General features: G+C 35.7%; 2 protein-coding genes across 3 annotated transcripts; both read left to right on the top strand.

Moving 5' to 3' along the window:
- The first annotated feature begins 7,438 nt into the window (after nucleotides 1-7,438).
- On the top strand, nucleotides 7,439-9,096 carry LOC121748939 (transcription factor MYB1R1-like). Of its 2 annotated transcripts, none has more exons than XM_042143528.1 (3): nucleotides 7,439-7,769; nucleotides 8,142-8,350; nucleotides 8,496-9,096. In XM_042143528.1, exons 1-3 carry the CDS (start codon nucleotides 7,526-7,528, stop codon nucleotides 8,868-8,870), a joined length of 828 nt encoding a protein of 275 aa, XP_041999462.1. In that variant the 5' UTR covers nucleotides 7,439-7,525; the 3' UTR covers nucleotides 8,871-9,096. The 2 variants fall into 2 exon arrangements, with proteins under 2 accessions (XP_041999462.1, XP_041999461.1); XM_042143527.1 differs by having other exon boundaries at nucleotides 7,443-7,778.
- A 663-nt stretch (nucleotides 9,097-9,759) lies between these two features.
- LOC121748942 (ATP-dependent Clp protease proteolytic subunit 2, mitochondrial-like) lies at nucleotides 9,760-12,030 on the top strand. Its single transcript, XM_042143529.1, has 3 exons — nucleotides 9,760-10,147; nucleotides 10,870-11,295; nucleotides 11,867-12,030. The coding sequence occupies exons 1-2, from the start codon at nucleotides 9,838-9,840 to the stop codon at nucleotides 11,286-11,288; spliced, it is 729 nt and encodes a 242-aa protein (XP_041999463.1). The 5' UTR covers nucleotides 9,760-9,837; the 3' UTR covers nucleotides 11,289-11,295; nucleotides 11,867-12,030.
- Nucleotides 12,031-12,414: the final 384 nt, after the last annotated feature.

The following is a 12,414-nucleotide window of genomic DNA, read 5'->3' as shown; positions in this document are numbered from 1 at the left end:
GAGCTCGCATCTCCTCATCCATAGCGGCTCGCCATAAAGGGTGTTTGAGTGCCTCTTGGTAAGAAGTTGGAATCACTGTAGACAAAAGGCAAAGAGCAAAGGCACGAAAAGGAGCACTCAAGCGAGTAAAGGAAACATGATTAGATACGGGGTGTTTGGTGGTACAAGTACGTTTACCTTTGCGAATGGCTATGGGTAACTCATCAGAAGGAGGTGGATCTTCAGAAGCTGGAGGCGAAGATGACTGTGGCAGTGGACATGAGACTGTTGGTACTGTTTCAGGGGCTTCAGGGGCTGTTGCAGGTCGACGACGTCGTGTATAGACTTGTAAAAGAGGAGCAGGAGGAGCAGAAGACATAGGAGAAACAAAAGTTTGGGCAGGTAAAGGAGTATGATATAACTGGCTGGTTGGTTTAGTTTGAGAATGAGTAAAATAAGGCTGAAACTCAAAGAAAGTAACGTCTGCAGAGATATAATGACGTTTGGTAAGAGGGTCAAAGCATCGGTATCCCTTTTTGGTTCTAGAATAACCAAGAAAAACACACTTAATAGAGCGAGGAGACAACTTATCCAACCCATGAGTCAGATCATGAACAAAACAAGTACATCCAAAAATGCGTGGAGGAATATGATAAAGAGGTTTATCAGGATGAAGACACGAAAAAGGAATATCCCCATGCAACACACTAGATGGCATCCTGTTAATAAGGAAGCATGCAGTAAGAACAACATCAGACCATAGATACTTAGGCACATGCATGTGAGACATAAGAGTACGCGCAACATCTAAAACATGACGATGCTTACGCTCAGCTACCCCATTTTGTTGAGAAGTGTGAGAGCAAGAGGTTTGATGAATTATACCATGAGATTCACAAAAAAATGAGATAGACTGTTGTGTGAACTCAAGAGCATTATCAGTACGAAGAACACGCAGATCAACAGAATATTGGGTCTTTATTTCATGATAAAAAGATTTTAGAACAGTAGGGACTTCACTTCTGTGTTTAAGCAAATACAACCATGACATACGGGAATAATCATCAACAAGAATTAGAAAATACTTGAAACCCCCTCTGGACTCAATCCTACTCGGACCCCAAACATCACAATGAACTAAATCAAAAATAGAAGAGCTACGAGTCTCGACTCGAGAAGGAAAGGAAGTGCGATGGTGTTTGCCCAACTCACATGACTCACAATTATAATCAACAGACGCAACTGGAACTAAACTACGAAGACTAGCAGAAGACGGATGACCAAGACGACAATGCCACTGATATGGAGACACAGCAGCAGAGAGAGCACTAGGAGAGACATGTGAAACATTATCCAAGTAGTACAGACCGCCACGCTCATGTCCTCCACCAATCGTCCTCTTCGTCTGCAGGTCCTGAAAGATACAATATGAAGGATAAAAAATGACAGAACAATTGTGAGTTTTTGTTAGCTGACCAATAGATATTAAGCTGACTGGAAAATTTGGGGCAAACAAAACATTATCAAGGGTAATATGAGTAGTGGGTTTGACAACACCAGTGTCAGTTACAGGAGAATAGTTGCCATCAGCAAGTCGAACAGATGTGAGAGAAGATGGAGAAAAAGATGTCAAAAGGGATTTTGTACCAGTAATATGGGTAGAGGCACCTGAATCCAACATCCAAGACTTACCAGGAGACACAGCAAACGCAGCTACAGAGGTAGAGGCATCAGTAGTAGTAGATGAAGAACTTGGCGCAGCAAACTCAATGTTATTAGCCCAATCTGGTTTGCCAAACTTCTTCCAACACTTATCAGACTCATGATTCGAACGACCACAATGATCACATAGTCGATCATGAAACCCTCGTCCTCGACCTCGGCCACGTCCCTGTCCACGGCCACGTCCACCATACGAACCTCGACCGCGAGCAGACATAGCTGAATTATCAAACGAGGTGGATTCCGTACGCCCGGTGGAGACACGAAGAACGCGAGACAACGCATTAGACAACGTTGGAATGTCATCACTAGCCATTAAGCTATCTCGAAGTGGCTGGAGATCAGCATTAAGACCTGACAAAAATTTTGCTACCATGAATTCCTCCCATTGTTTTGCTCTTGTTGTGGCATCACAGGAAAGAGGATGATAAACTAAGATCTCATCAGCAAGGCCTTTCAAGGTAGAGAAGTAATCATTGACTGACTGAGTATCCTGAGTATAAGAGAAAAGTTTCTCATATAATTCAAATACCCGAGAAACGTTTTTGTCATTGAAGAACATCTCTCGTAGAGCATCCCACATGGCTTTGGCACTATCCAAGCACATGATATTTTGACTGATGGCTGGTTCTAGGCTATTGAGAAGCCAAGTCATGACGGAGCAGTCATCGGCACACCAAGTGTCGTAGTTGGCATCTGTAGTAGCAGGCGGGGCAGTTTGAACATGGCTTTTCTTCTTCTGTGATCCCAAAAATAGGAGAAAAGCACGAGACCAAAGCATATAGTTGGAACCATTCAGCTTAATGGTGGTTCCAATTGGAGGTCTAAAATCAGACATGATAAAACGAGAGTAAATCCGATGCAGAGCAGTAGGCAAGAGTGCAAGTCAATAAAAAAGAAGTAGCGGGCAGCAGCGCAGGCTGATGATAGCGCAGAGCAACGGAGTAGGAGTAGAACAGTAGCCAGATAAGGTTGCAGGCAGATAACAGTTGCAGAGCAGCGGAGCAAGAGCAGGAGCAGGAGCAGAGCAGCGGAGCAGGAGCCGGAGCAGGAGCAGCGGAGGCAGAAAAAAGACCCTAATTTTCGAAACCCTAATTTTCATTTTTTTTTTTTTACAAAACTAGCTACGAATTCGAACCCGCTCTGGTACCATGTAGAACAGTAAAATATAGAGACATAATGGAGAAAGTAGTAGTGTATTTCTCATTAGTAAACATAGGCCACATATATATACAAGTAACTAAGTTAGGCTATGTTACATAACCGATGTGAGATAGAAAACATATACTATATTAACAATAACAACATTATTGCTTGGTTGATGATGATTTTTTGCAAATTATATCTATCTTTTCACCATATCGATGAAATTCCTTAGAAAATACAGTACATTATTTACTGTTGGCATATAGTATTATTTAGTGAAATTAATTATTTGCCAAATTTGGATATTCAACTGGGCTAATTAATTATATTATTATAATACTCCCTCCATCGTGAAAAATAGAGACTCTTTCCATCTTGGCCCATTTTATAAAAGTATTTTATTTTATTTTTGGTAATTTTTTTTTCTAATGAGATGGACCGTATTCTCTAATAGCATATTACTACTTCAATAATTATTTCTTTTTATTTTTCTCCTAATTTACTAATTATATATTAAAATTCGTGTTAGTCTCAAATATTTTTATTTTTATGGGACGAATGGAGGTGATATTATATCTTGACTTAGAAAAAGAGCACTTTGTGCGACAAAGTATGATTGGAATGTGTTGTGAACAATTTGCAGCACTTTTGATATGCACTTTTAATCAGATAGATCGATTTTACTATCAATTTTTGGGGATATTCATTGAACCAAGTGGACTAAAAATTTATTTTGCAATAGAGTCAAAATGTTAGTTCAGTATCCATTTTCAAATAAATTAAACTTAATATATAATTAAATTGACATAAGTAAAATAGATTAGCAACATTTAAGAAAACTAACCCCTTAATTCTATATTGCAATTGGCACACATTTCAGATTCATTAAATTTAGTGGATATTCGTTGTTTACTTTAACCAGCATTAAGCAAATACTGCTGAGTGATGAGACGTTCATGCATTCAATTTGAAAAAACAAATTAATTAATAAACACTTTTATGTATATCTAATACGGTAAGTTTTTTTAAAAAAAATCAATTTGATCATCATGCAATGCCTTGTTTATATAGTCATGTTCAATAGTGTGAAGAAGAAAATATAAAATAATTAAAAAAAGCCAAAAAGAGACAGATAAAAATATTTCAGTCACGCGAAGGAATAACTAAATTTGTTAAAATCAACTAATTTAGAAAACTCACAATTTATAGAAAAAGGCAATATAACTTGTATAATCACGATAATTACACCCTTTTCATAAATCCTGACTTTCACTTTGGTTGACAAAATGCAATGGTATTGTGATTATAGCATGCACAAACAACGGATGTAACTTCCCAAATTTGTCTTTTACATAACCACTACTTCACCTTTTCCTTTATTTTACACGATTTCCCTTTTCCCCTTATCACAGAAAATTGAGAGGATGTATTTGGTCACACACTACACAATCAAATAAAAGGACGTAACTTTTATGAACTAGTTTAAATAAAACTACTAATTACATCAATATAAAGTCAGGGCCCATCCCTGATCTCTAATCACTCCCAAAGCTTGAAGACTACTTATTTAATTACTTTCCATTAAATCATCAGATCTCCATATATTTGATTGTCTAAGACAACGGTGTTGTGTCAGTTTACAATTAGTGTATTTATTTATTTATTTATTTATTATACTATTCACTTGTATTTAGATCATTAGTCACCTTGTGTGATTTATAATTATCGTACCACATTGGCTGCTGCGCCTAGAATCAGTTCATATGTAGTCATGTTATTTATTACGTTTTCTTAGTCATAAATGAATTTCACACTATGCAAATTAATTAATATTGTAGTGTACATATAAAGATTAAAGATGGCATCTGACTCATCCATCCTTAACCAAATGGTCAGGAGATTGATCCCTGCTTTTGGGAATGGAGCAATTTTAAATCCTTGGGCCAGTTGTCTCACCCTTTGAAGTGCCTACAAATCAGCGCGAAAAATAGTCACTGGACACGCCGATAGATACACAGGGTAATTATATAAAAAAAATATCAATTAATAATCTTGACTGTCGGTATACAACACCACTGCATCAATTAATCTCGATTACTTTTGTGTGTGATATAGAGTATTAAATTTGATAACCCAATCTATTTGCTTTCATTACAAAAATCTAAGATGATATTAGTATTTTTTGCTATTATGTTTTGGTTAATTCTAATTTGTGTCTGAGCCTTTTATGTTCTTGATTAAAGTTTTCGAAGCAATAATTGATTTAAATATTACTCCATACAGCCCTTTCTTGATCCACATAAATAAATAAACCTTAAAGCTTAGTGTTTGTCTGTGAGATTTAGCATATTAATTTCACATCCTCGTCATCCAGCTTGTCCATTTTCAAATTTTGTAGTACTACCATTAAATTAAACTAGTACTATTAAATTTTGTAATAAAACAGCTGGCAAAGGAAGAATGTACTTTGACTAAATATTGTAATTACTTCGTTGGCCGGTGACACTATTATATAGTATTGGTCATTTTATAATAAAAAATTTTGAAATGTTAAATTTGAATCCATATTAACTAAATTAAAGGATATCATGAGGAGTAGAGTGTTAGAAATATTGGATGATTTATTTGACATAAATAATAGGATTATTTTTAAAAAATATTTCGCACTTTGGTCAATTAACTTTTTCATTCAAATTATAATATTACTACCAAGTCCAACTCTAAATATGTATGCTAATCAAAATTTTTCCTATTTAGATTTTTATGATTGAATTTTTTTAATTGGATAAAATTTCACCCGCATTAGCTTTCCAGAGTAGTTTGAATATCACTAATTCCTGGTAATCTCATAAGATAACTTCTGAAAATCTACATGTTTTTTCACAAAATTATTTTACGCTAGAACGCAATGTGATGGGCAGCAACAGTTCTGAATGGAAAAATTCTATGCATATTGCCAAAGATCATATAAATAGGAGTAGTACAAAGAGGATGATATTTTCGAAATTGATGGTGGGATTTTAAAAAATTCTATGGCATGGGATATCTAGAATGAATGATGTGATCTAATTCTACAATCTTAGTATTTATAGGATTGATTAGGGATCTAATGAAATTTGGACTTGCCTTATCTAACTGGCTTCTACTATTTAATAAATTGAATATACAATCTAATTAAAGTTCACATGGAAATATTGACTATTACTACTATCGTGTGATTAATATTAACTTACAACTCAAATTCAGATTACTAAATATGATCACATGTTTAATTTAATTTATTTCTCATGTTTAAGATATTCCATGTTTATTAATTAATCAAAACTTATTGCTAGCCAAAAAAATAACTTCAGCTAGTTGTTGAAATATTTTTGGCACTTAAGTCAGAATAAAATATATCGACAATTTGTTGACTTCGCATTACTTGTAAAGTGCTTCTCGAAAAATCTTTATATCAATTACTAGGCACTCGAGAACACAAGGTTCAGCTAGACAAACTTAATCTTAGTTGCAATAAGGACTGTCCAAAATTTTTTTCCAGTGAGCATATTTTGCAACTTCGAGTTTATTGTTTGTCAAAGTAGCCTCAGTTACTAGATTTTGAAGCCTCAATTTAAAAAAAATCTCAGTGATTTTAGGGATGTCAATTTAGCCCGCAACCCGTGCTGGCCCGAATAGCTCGCCAAATTTATAGGTTTAGGGCTGAAAATTTTCAGCCCGATAAAATTACAGTCCGATTAGCCCGCACCCGATTAGGGTCAGGCCCGAAAACCCGATGGGCTGGCCCGAAAACCTGATAGAATATCTATTGTTTTATTTGTTTGACTCTAATTAGACACTTCATTGATTATTTTTTAATATTGATTACTGAAAAAATAACTTTCCATTTTATATATTAAATATATAAATTATATATTAAGTTTTTATTAATATAATAATAGATAAATGAATTAGAAATTTCAAATTCACTAAAAAATATATTTAAATTTCTAAACATGCTTTAAAATTTCTTGATGTTTATGTTTTATTTTGCATAAATCTCAAATATTAGTATTTGATCATATTTATGTTTGAGTTTAAGTATATATCTCAAATTTATCATAATTAAATATTTTACATTTTATAAATATAACTAATTTTCACCATTATTTATTGGATTGATCGCATGTTAATTTTATCGGTAGCAACTCGATTAACCCGATGGGATAGCCCGAAACCCGAGCTTTTAGGGTTAGGGTTGAACTTTTATAACCCGGGAAATCACAACCCTATTAGCCCGCATCCGATTGACCCGCAACCCGAATAAGGCTGGCTCGAAACCCGATGGGCTGGCTCGATTGACATCCCTAAGTGATTTGATACGAATTTCAACTCTATTTCCATACATAATCCCAACGAACAGCTAATTATCCTTATCCTATCTTATATGCAGATTATACTCTATTCTAAATATTATGCAGATTTAGTCATTGAATAATATATCATCTTCCAATTTAAGTTGTTTGGAAATTTCCATAATTTAATATTTCACGGATTTAGTGATTGAAAATATTATCTTCCAATCTATCTTACATGGAAATTTCCATAATTTAACAACTCATTGTACGGCCGCCACGTTTCCAAAAGTGCCTGTAAAACCGACCCATTCTTTCCGCCTTCATTCATCAATTTTCCCTCTATGCTTTGCGAAATTCGACGGAAAATTCCAATGTCGCACACCGCCGGCGAGATTATTCTGTTAGGTGTGAGAGTGAAAGTCGATCCGATGAGGAAGACCGTGAGTTTGAATAACCTTTCTGAATACGAGCATCTTGGTAACACAAGCAATCCGGAGGCGGGGAAGGAGGGCGGCGGAGCTTCCGGATACGCCTCCGCGGATGACGCAGCGCCTCAGCCGTCCTCCGGCAACGTCCGCCTTGAACGTAAGCGAGGTTAGAGATATCTCTGTTACTTCGATTTTCAATTTCTGCTTTATTCAATTGGTTGCCTTTTGATTTAGTATTAATTTCAATTTCTGCTTTACCTTAGTAGGAGTACATTTTATTGATTTGGTTCTTTACCAGTTTTTGTGGTCATCAATTTCCTTAGTTTGCTTACCTGATTTCTGTGGAGAACTAATCTAAATGTATTCGCTTGCTCGGAAATTTTTTGAAATCGGAAGAAACAAGAAGAAAATTAGGAGTCGAATATTGTATAAGAAGTTAGGTTTCACTATTGTACTTGTGGATTGATCAACCTTGCTTAAGAAGTTAGGTCTCGCAATTCAAGATGTGATTTTATTTTTCAATTATCAGCAACTCCATGGACGGAGGAAGAGCACAAGCTTTTCCTTATTGGATTGCAGAAGGTTGGGAAAGGAGACTGGAAAGGAATTTCTAAGAAATATGTCAAGACTCGCACGCCGACTCAAGTCGCTAGCCATGCTCAGAAGTACTTCCTCCGCCGGAGCAACCTCAATGGCCGGCGCCGGCGTTCTAGCCTCTTTGACATCACCACCGAATCGGTAGACCACCGTTGTTGTCTTACTTTTGTTTCTCATGATTTAGTAGTGTTGATAACAATCTTATCTGTGATGTGGTTCATGAATCTGATTGAAAAAAGTTGTATATTTTCACTATTGTGTAATGTAATGACAATTATCGAATTAGGTTGCTGCAAAGCCGATGGAAGAGGCTAGAAACCAGCAACAGATCCCGGCTAAGCCAGTTGCACGGCCTCCGCCATTGACACCCAATGCCAATGTATGCTCAACCATGCCATTATTCCCCATGACCAATGATCCTGTTCTATCATCAATGCAAGGAAGGAATCATCCATTGGAAAACTGTCAAAACTTCCTGTCGTCAGCAACGTTTGTTCATCCTCCTTCCTCAGCAATGGCTGAGCGGAACTTGAACCAGCAAGCTCCTATCGAGTCATCGCCATTGTGTCTGAGGCTATCCCTGTCTACAGGTCCGAACAAGTCGCCATTGCCGGTCATGTCTGGCTACAAAAACAGAGATAGCATCGTAAGTGTTGCTTGAGGAAGAATACTTTTTGAAAAGAGTAAGACCCATGAAGAAGAGGGCACATCATAACCATAGACATTCTTGAGAAAAATAGTTAAGGCATTGATAAAGAAATAGATTGCTTAACTAGCTTTCGAATATTGATACCATCTACGCACTGTACAGACTGGCACCATATATTATCTTGGACTTACCCTTGTTATTATATGCTTAGTAATATTCAAGATTCTTGCTTTGATTTTGTGTCAATTGCTTATTTAATAGTACTACAAAAACTATCTAATTTATTTTCATTTGCTTGCTTCTTTGTGATATCTTTAGAAAATTAGCAGTCTATTTGAATAAGAAAAACCTACTGTATCATTTTTCGAAGTAGTAATTATTTTGAATAATAGTAATGATAACAAAAATCAGGGTAAAATACATGAAATTTAGACTCTTTGATAATGAATTATAAAATATTATACCAAACGGAACCTAGTAGTACTACTATTTTAACTACTAGTATAGCGGAGTATATTTTTTCCTTTACCAATACTTAATACTAGTGGAGTACATTTTTTTCTTTACCAATACTTTCACATAAAGTCTAATTTTGTCATTTAAATTCATCCATAATTAATAATTTCATTTACTATTAATCTTGAGACAAAACACATTAAACCGTCAACTCTATTGATAAAAAGAAATAATTCAAATTAATGGGAAGAAGAAAAAATTCAAAATTCCACTATATTTTTTTATTATAGTATTTCTTAAAACTAGTATCAATAAAATGAGATTAAACATTACTACTACTGCAAGTGCAACGACTTAAGAAAATGGAGTATTTTTTCACGGAATGAAAGTGGAGTTATATATTTTTTCTATCTTATTGAATCAAAGCATATAAAAATGAATAAATATAGAGAGCTCTACTGCTAGTAAAACACATTCATCTTCTCCACCAGAATTCCCAAAACTTAAAATCAAAACCCTAGCAATGATGCGAGGCCTCTTCTCCCGGAATCTAATCAATGTCGGCAAATCCTCAGTAACATCCGCCACCTCCATCTCCGGCGGTCGAAGGTGCTATGGCTTGGTACCAATGGTGATTGAACATTCATCGAGAGGGGAGCGGGCCTACGACATTTTCTCTCGCCTGCTCAAAGAGCGCATCATTTGCATCAATGGCCCCATCTCCGACGATACCGCCCATGTCGTCGTCGCGCAGCTGCTCTTCCTCGAGTCGGAGAATCCCGCTAAACCAATTCACATGTATCTAAATTCACCGGGTGGCGCTGTTACTGCTGGTATATTTGTTAAATTTCCCGTTTTCTTCAAAAGAATATTGTTTTTGCCTTTTTGATTTTGGAAATTGTACCCAATCTTGGGCTAGAGAGTGTTTTTTTATGAGCAAGGAGAAAATAGGAAGTTTCGAGAGTGTTTATATGTCGTGGAACTGAAGCCTTATGAATGAAATTGGATATATCTGTGGTAAACTTTGATTAGTAGTAGTATAATTTTAGTCGAAATTTCCCAGAATTTAGAAGGCAATCATGAATAGGTTTCAAGCTTTGATAAACTTGCTGCTATGCTTCAGGATTAATCATCTATCTTCCAAGCTTATTCGATGGGGTTTTGTCCATTTTCCAGTTGGAGTGAGTGCTAAATACTAATGTGTTGGATTCAGAGTGTGTTTAGTTTGGGGGTATATGTATGGCAAATTTGGTAGGGGGTTACAGTTACAATCAATGTTCATGAACAGTACACATAATAGTCTTGAAAATTCAAGCTTTGGTTGAGCATGGGGAAAAACCTCCACTTAGATTCAAATTTGTAATCCATATGCAACTGAATGTGAAGAAAGGTTAACACTGAATTATTTCTTTTCATTTTGGCCACTTTGTGGAGAATTCCTTCTTTTGTTTAATTTGTCTGCCCCCTTCATACTTTAATCGCTCAGATTGTATGTATTTATAGTTAACTTTCACTGGAAACTTTATGACTAACTCCCATCTGATTAATAATGTAGGTCTTGCTATCTATGACACGATGCAGTATATCAGGTCTCCCATAAATACCATATGTCTTGGTCAAGCTGCATCAATGGCTTCTCTCCTACTGGCTGCTGGTGCAAAGGGTGAAAGGAGGTCCCTCCCAAATGCTACAATAATGATACATCAGCCTTCTGGTGGGTACAGTGGGCAGGCTAAAGACATAAGTATCCATACCAAGCAAATTATTCGTGTTTGGGACTCATTAAATGCTCTTTACGTTAAGCACACGGGACAATCACTTGAAGTAATCCAAAGAAACATGGACCGCGATTATTTCATGACCGCTGAGGAGGCCAAGGAGTTTGGAATTATAGATGAGGTTATAAATGAGAGGCCAGTGGCACTTGTGACTGATGCTGTAGCAAATGAGGGAAAAGATAAAGGCTCAAGTTAATCTCAATGTAAGATCATACAGTTTATGATTTGCATCCCATTGTTCTTTCCTTAGTTTACCTTATTTGGCATTCTGGTTACTGGTCTTCTATTTCAAAAGATAGCCTTTTGGGAACCATATCTGATTTACAAATATGCACATCAATTTGGGGATTGCCTTGACCTGAAATTCAAACTGTCCCTTCAAACAGTTTCAGTTGCAGTCCTTGTTCACGAGTGTTAGTCACCTTTAGTAAGTTTGGTATCTTTATATAATTTTTTCTTGGATTGGCACTTTAATTTTCTTATAGTATTAAGCATGGTGTAGTTATTTTTAAAGAAAAATATCTACGTCTAACAGTGTTAGTTAAGAAATGACATATAGATGACTATGAGCCTATGACAGAAAGAACTGACATTTTTTTTGGTTAGTGCCGTAGTAGTAGTTTTTTTACATTTGGGACTTGGGAGTATGTATAGATACCATGTTGCTCAATATCTATATCTGGCAGTTTTTCCGTCTTTTACTTCAATTGATTTGTTTTTTTGGTTAGCATTTCTTCAAGACTAAAGAATTTCTATATTCATACTTTGGTGCAGTTATTAACATCCCCTGGATGCAATTCTGACGTTGCTTTTTGATGAATTCTTGTTGGCACTAAAGGGGAAGTAATTGACCAAATCACAATAAATACTGTTCATGTTTTTCTATCTTATTGTGGCACAATCGTCATAAAGAAAAGAATAATCTTTTGTTCCTTGCTTCCCCACTATTAACTCTTCCTTTCTTCTCTTTGATTGTGTAGTATTCACCTTTATATTCCCTTTTCAAAGTGAAATATCTTCAGCCATTATATTTGCTAATGCAAGTCTTATTCATACCTTGAATTTTGAAATGAAATCTCAAGGTGGTTAGTTTTTATGTATTGTCCATCTACCACAATTAGTACGGAATATTTATGGTAATGTCATCTGTAGAATTCATATACACGCCTAATTGGTAATAGCACTGAAGTATTCTTTTACAATGCTACAACGTTTTCCACTTTTCTTATTTTATGCCAATTAATTTTTAATTTTCCTTCAAGTTTAAAGGTGTAATGTCTATGTCGTTCGTACAACTACTATACTTCAACCTCAAGTTATAG

Source organism: Salvia splendens, chromosome 9, assembly GCF_004379255.2.
Source record: "Salvia splendens isolate huo1 chromosome 9, SspV2, whole genome shotgun sequence".
Lineage (NCBI taxonomy): Eukaryota > Viridiplantae > Streptophyta > Magnoliopsida > Lamiales > Lamiaceae > Salvia > Salvia splendens.
This window is presented reverse-complemented; position numbering and strand designations above follow the sequence as displayed.

Coding starts and splice junctions, on each gene's coding strand:
- LOC121748939 (XM_042143527.1), top strand. CDS start 7,526: ATGCTTTGCGAAATTCGACGGAAAATTCCAATGTCGCACACCGCCGGC. Junction 7,779..8,141: donor CCGCCTTGAACGTAAGCGAG/GTTAGAGATATC, acceptor TTCAATTATCAG/CAACTCCATGGACGGAGGAA. Junction 8,351..8,495: donor TTGACATCACCACCGAATCG/GTAGACCACCGT, acceptor TTATCGAATTAG/GTTGCTGCAAAGCCGATGGA.
- LOC121748942 (XM_042143529.1), top strand. CDS start 9,838: ATGATGCGAGGCCTCTTCTCCCGGAATCTAATCAATGTCGGCAAATCC. Junction 10,148..10,869: donor GGGTGGCGCTGTTACTGCTG/GTATATTTGTTA, acceptor TTAATAATGTAG/GTCTTGCTATCTATGACACG.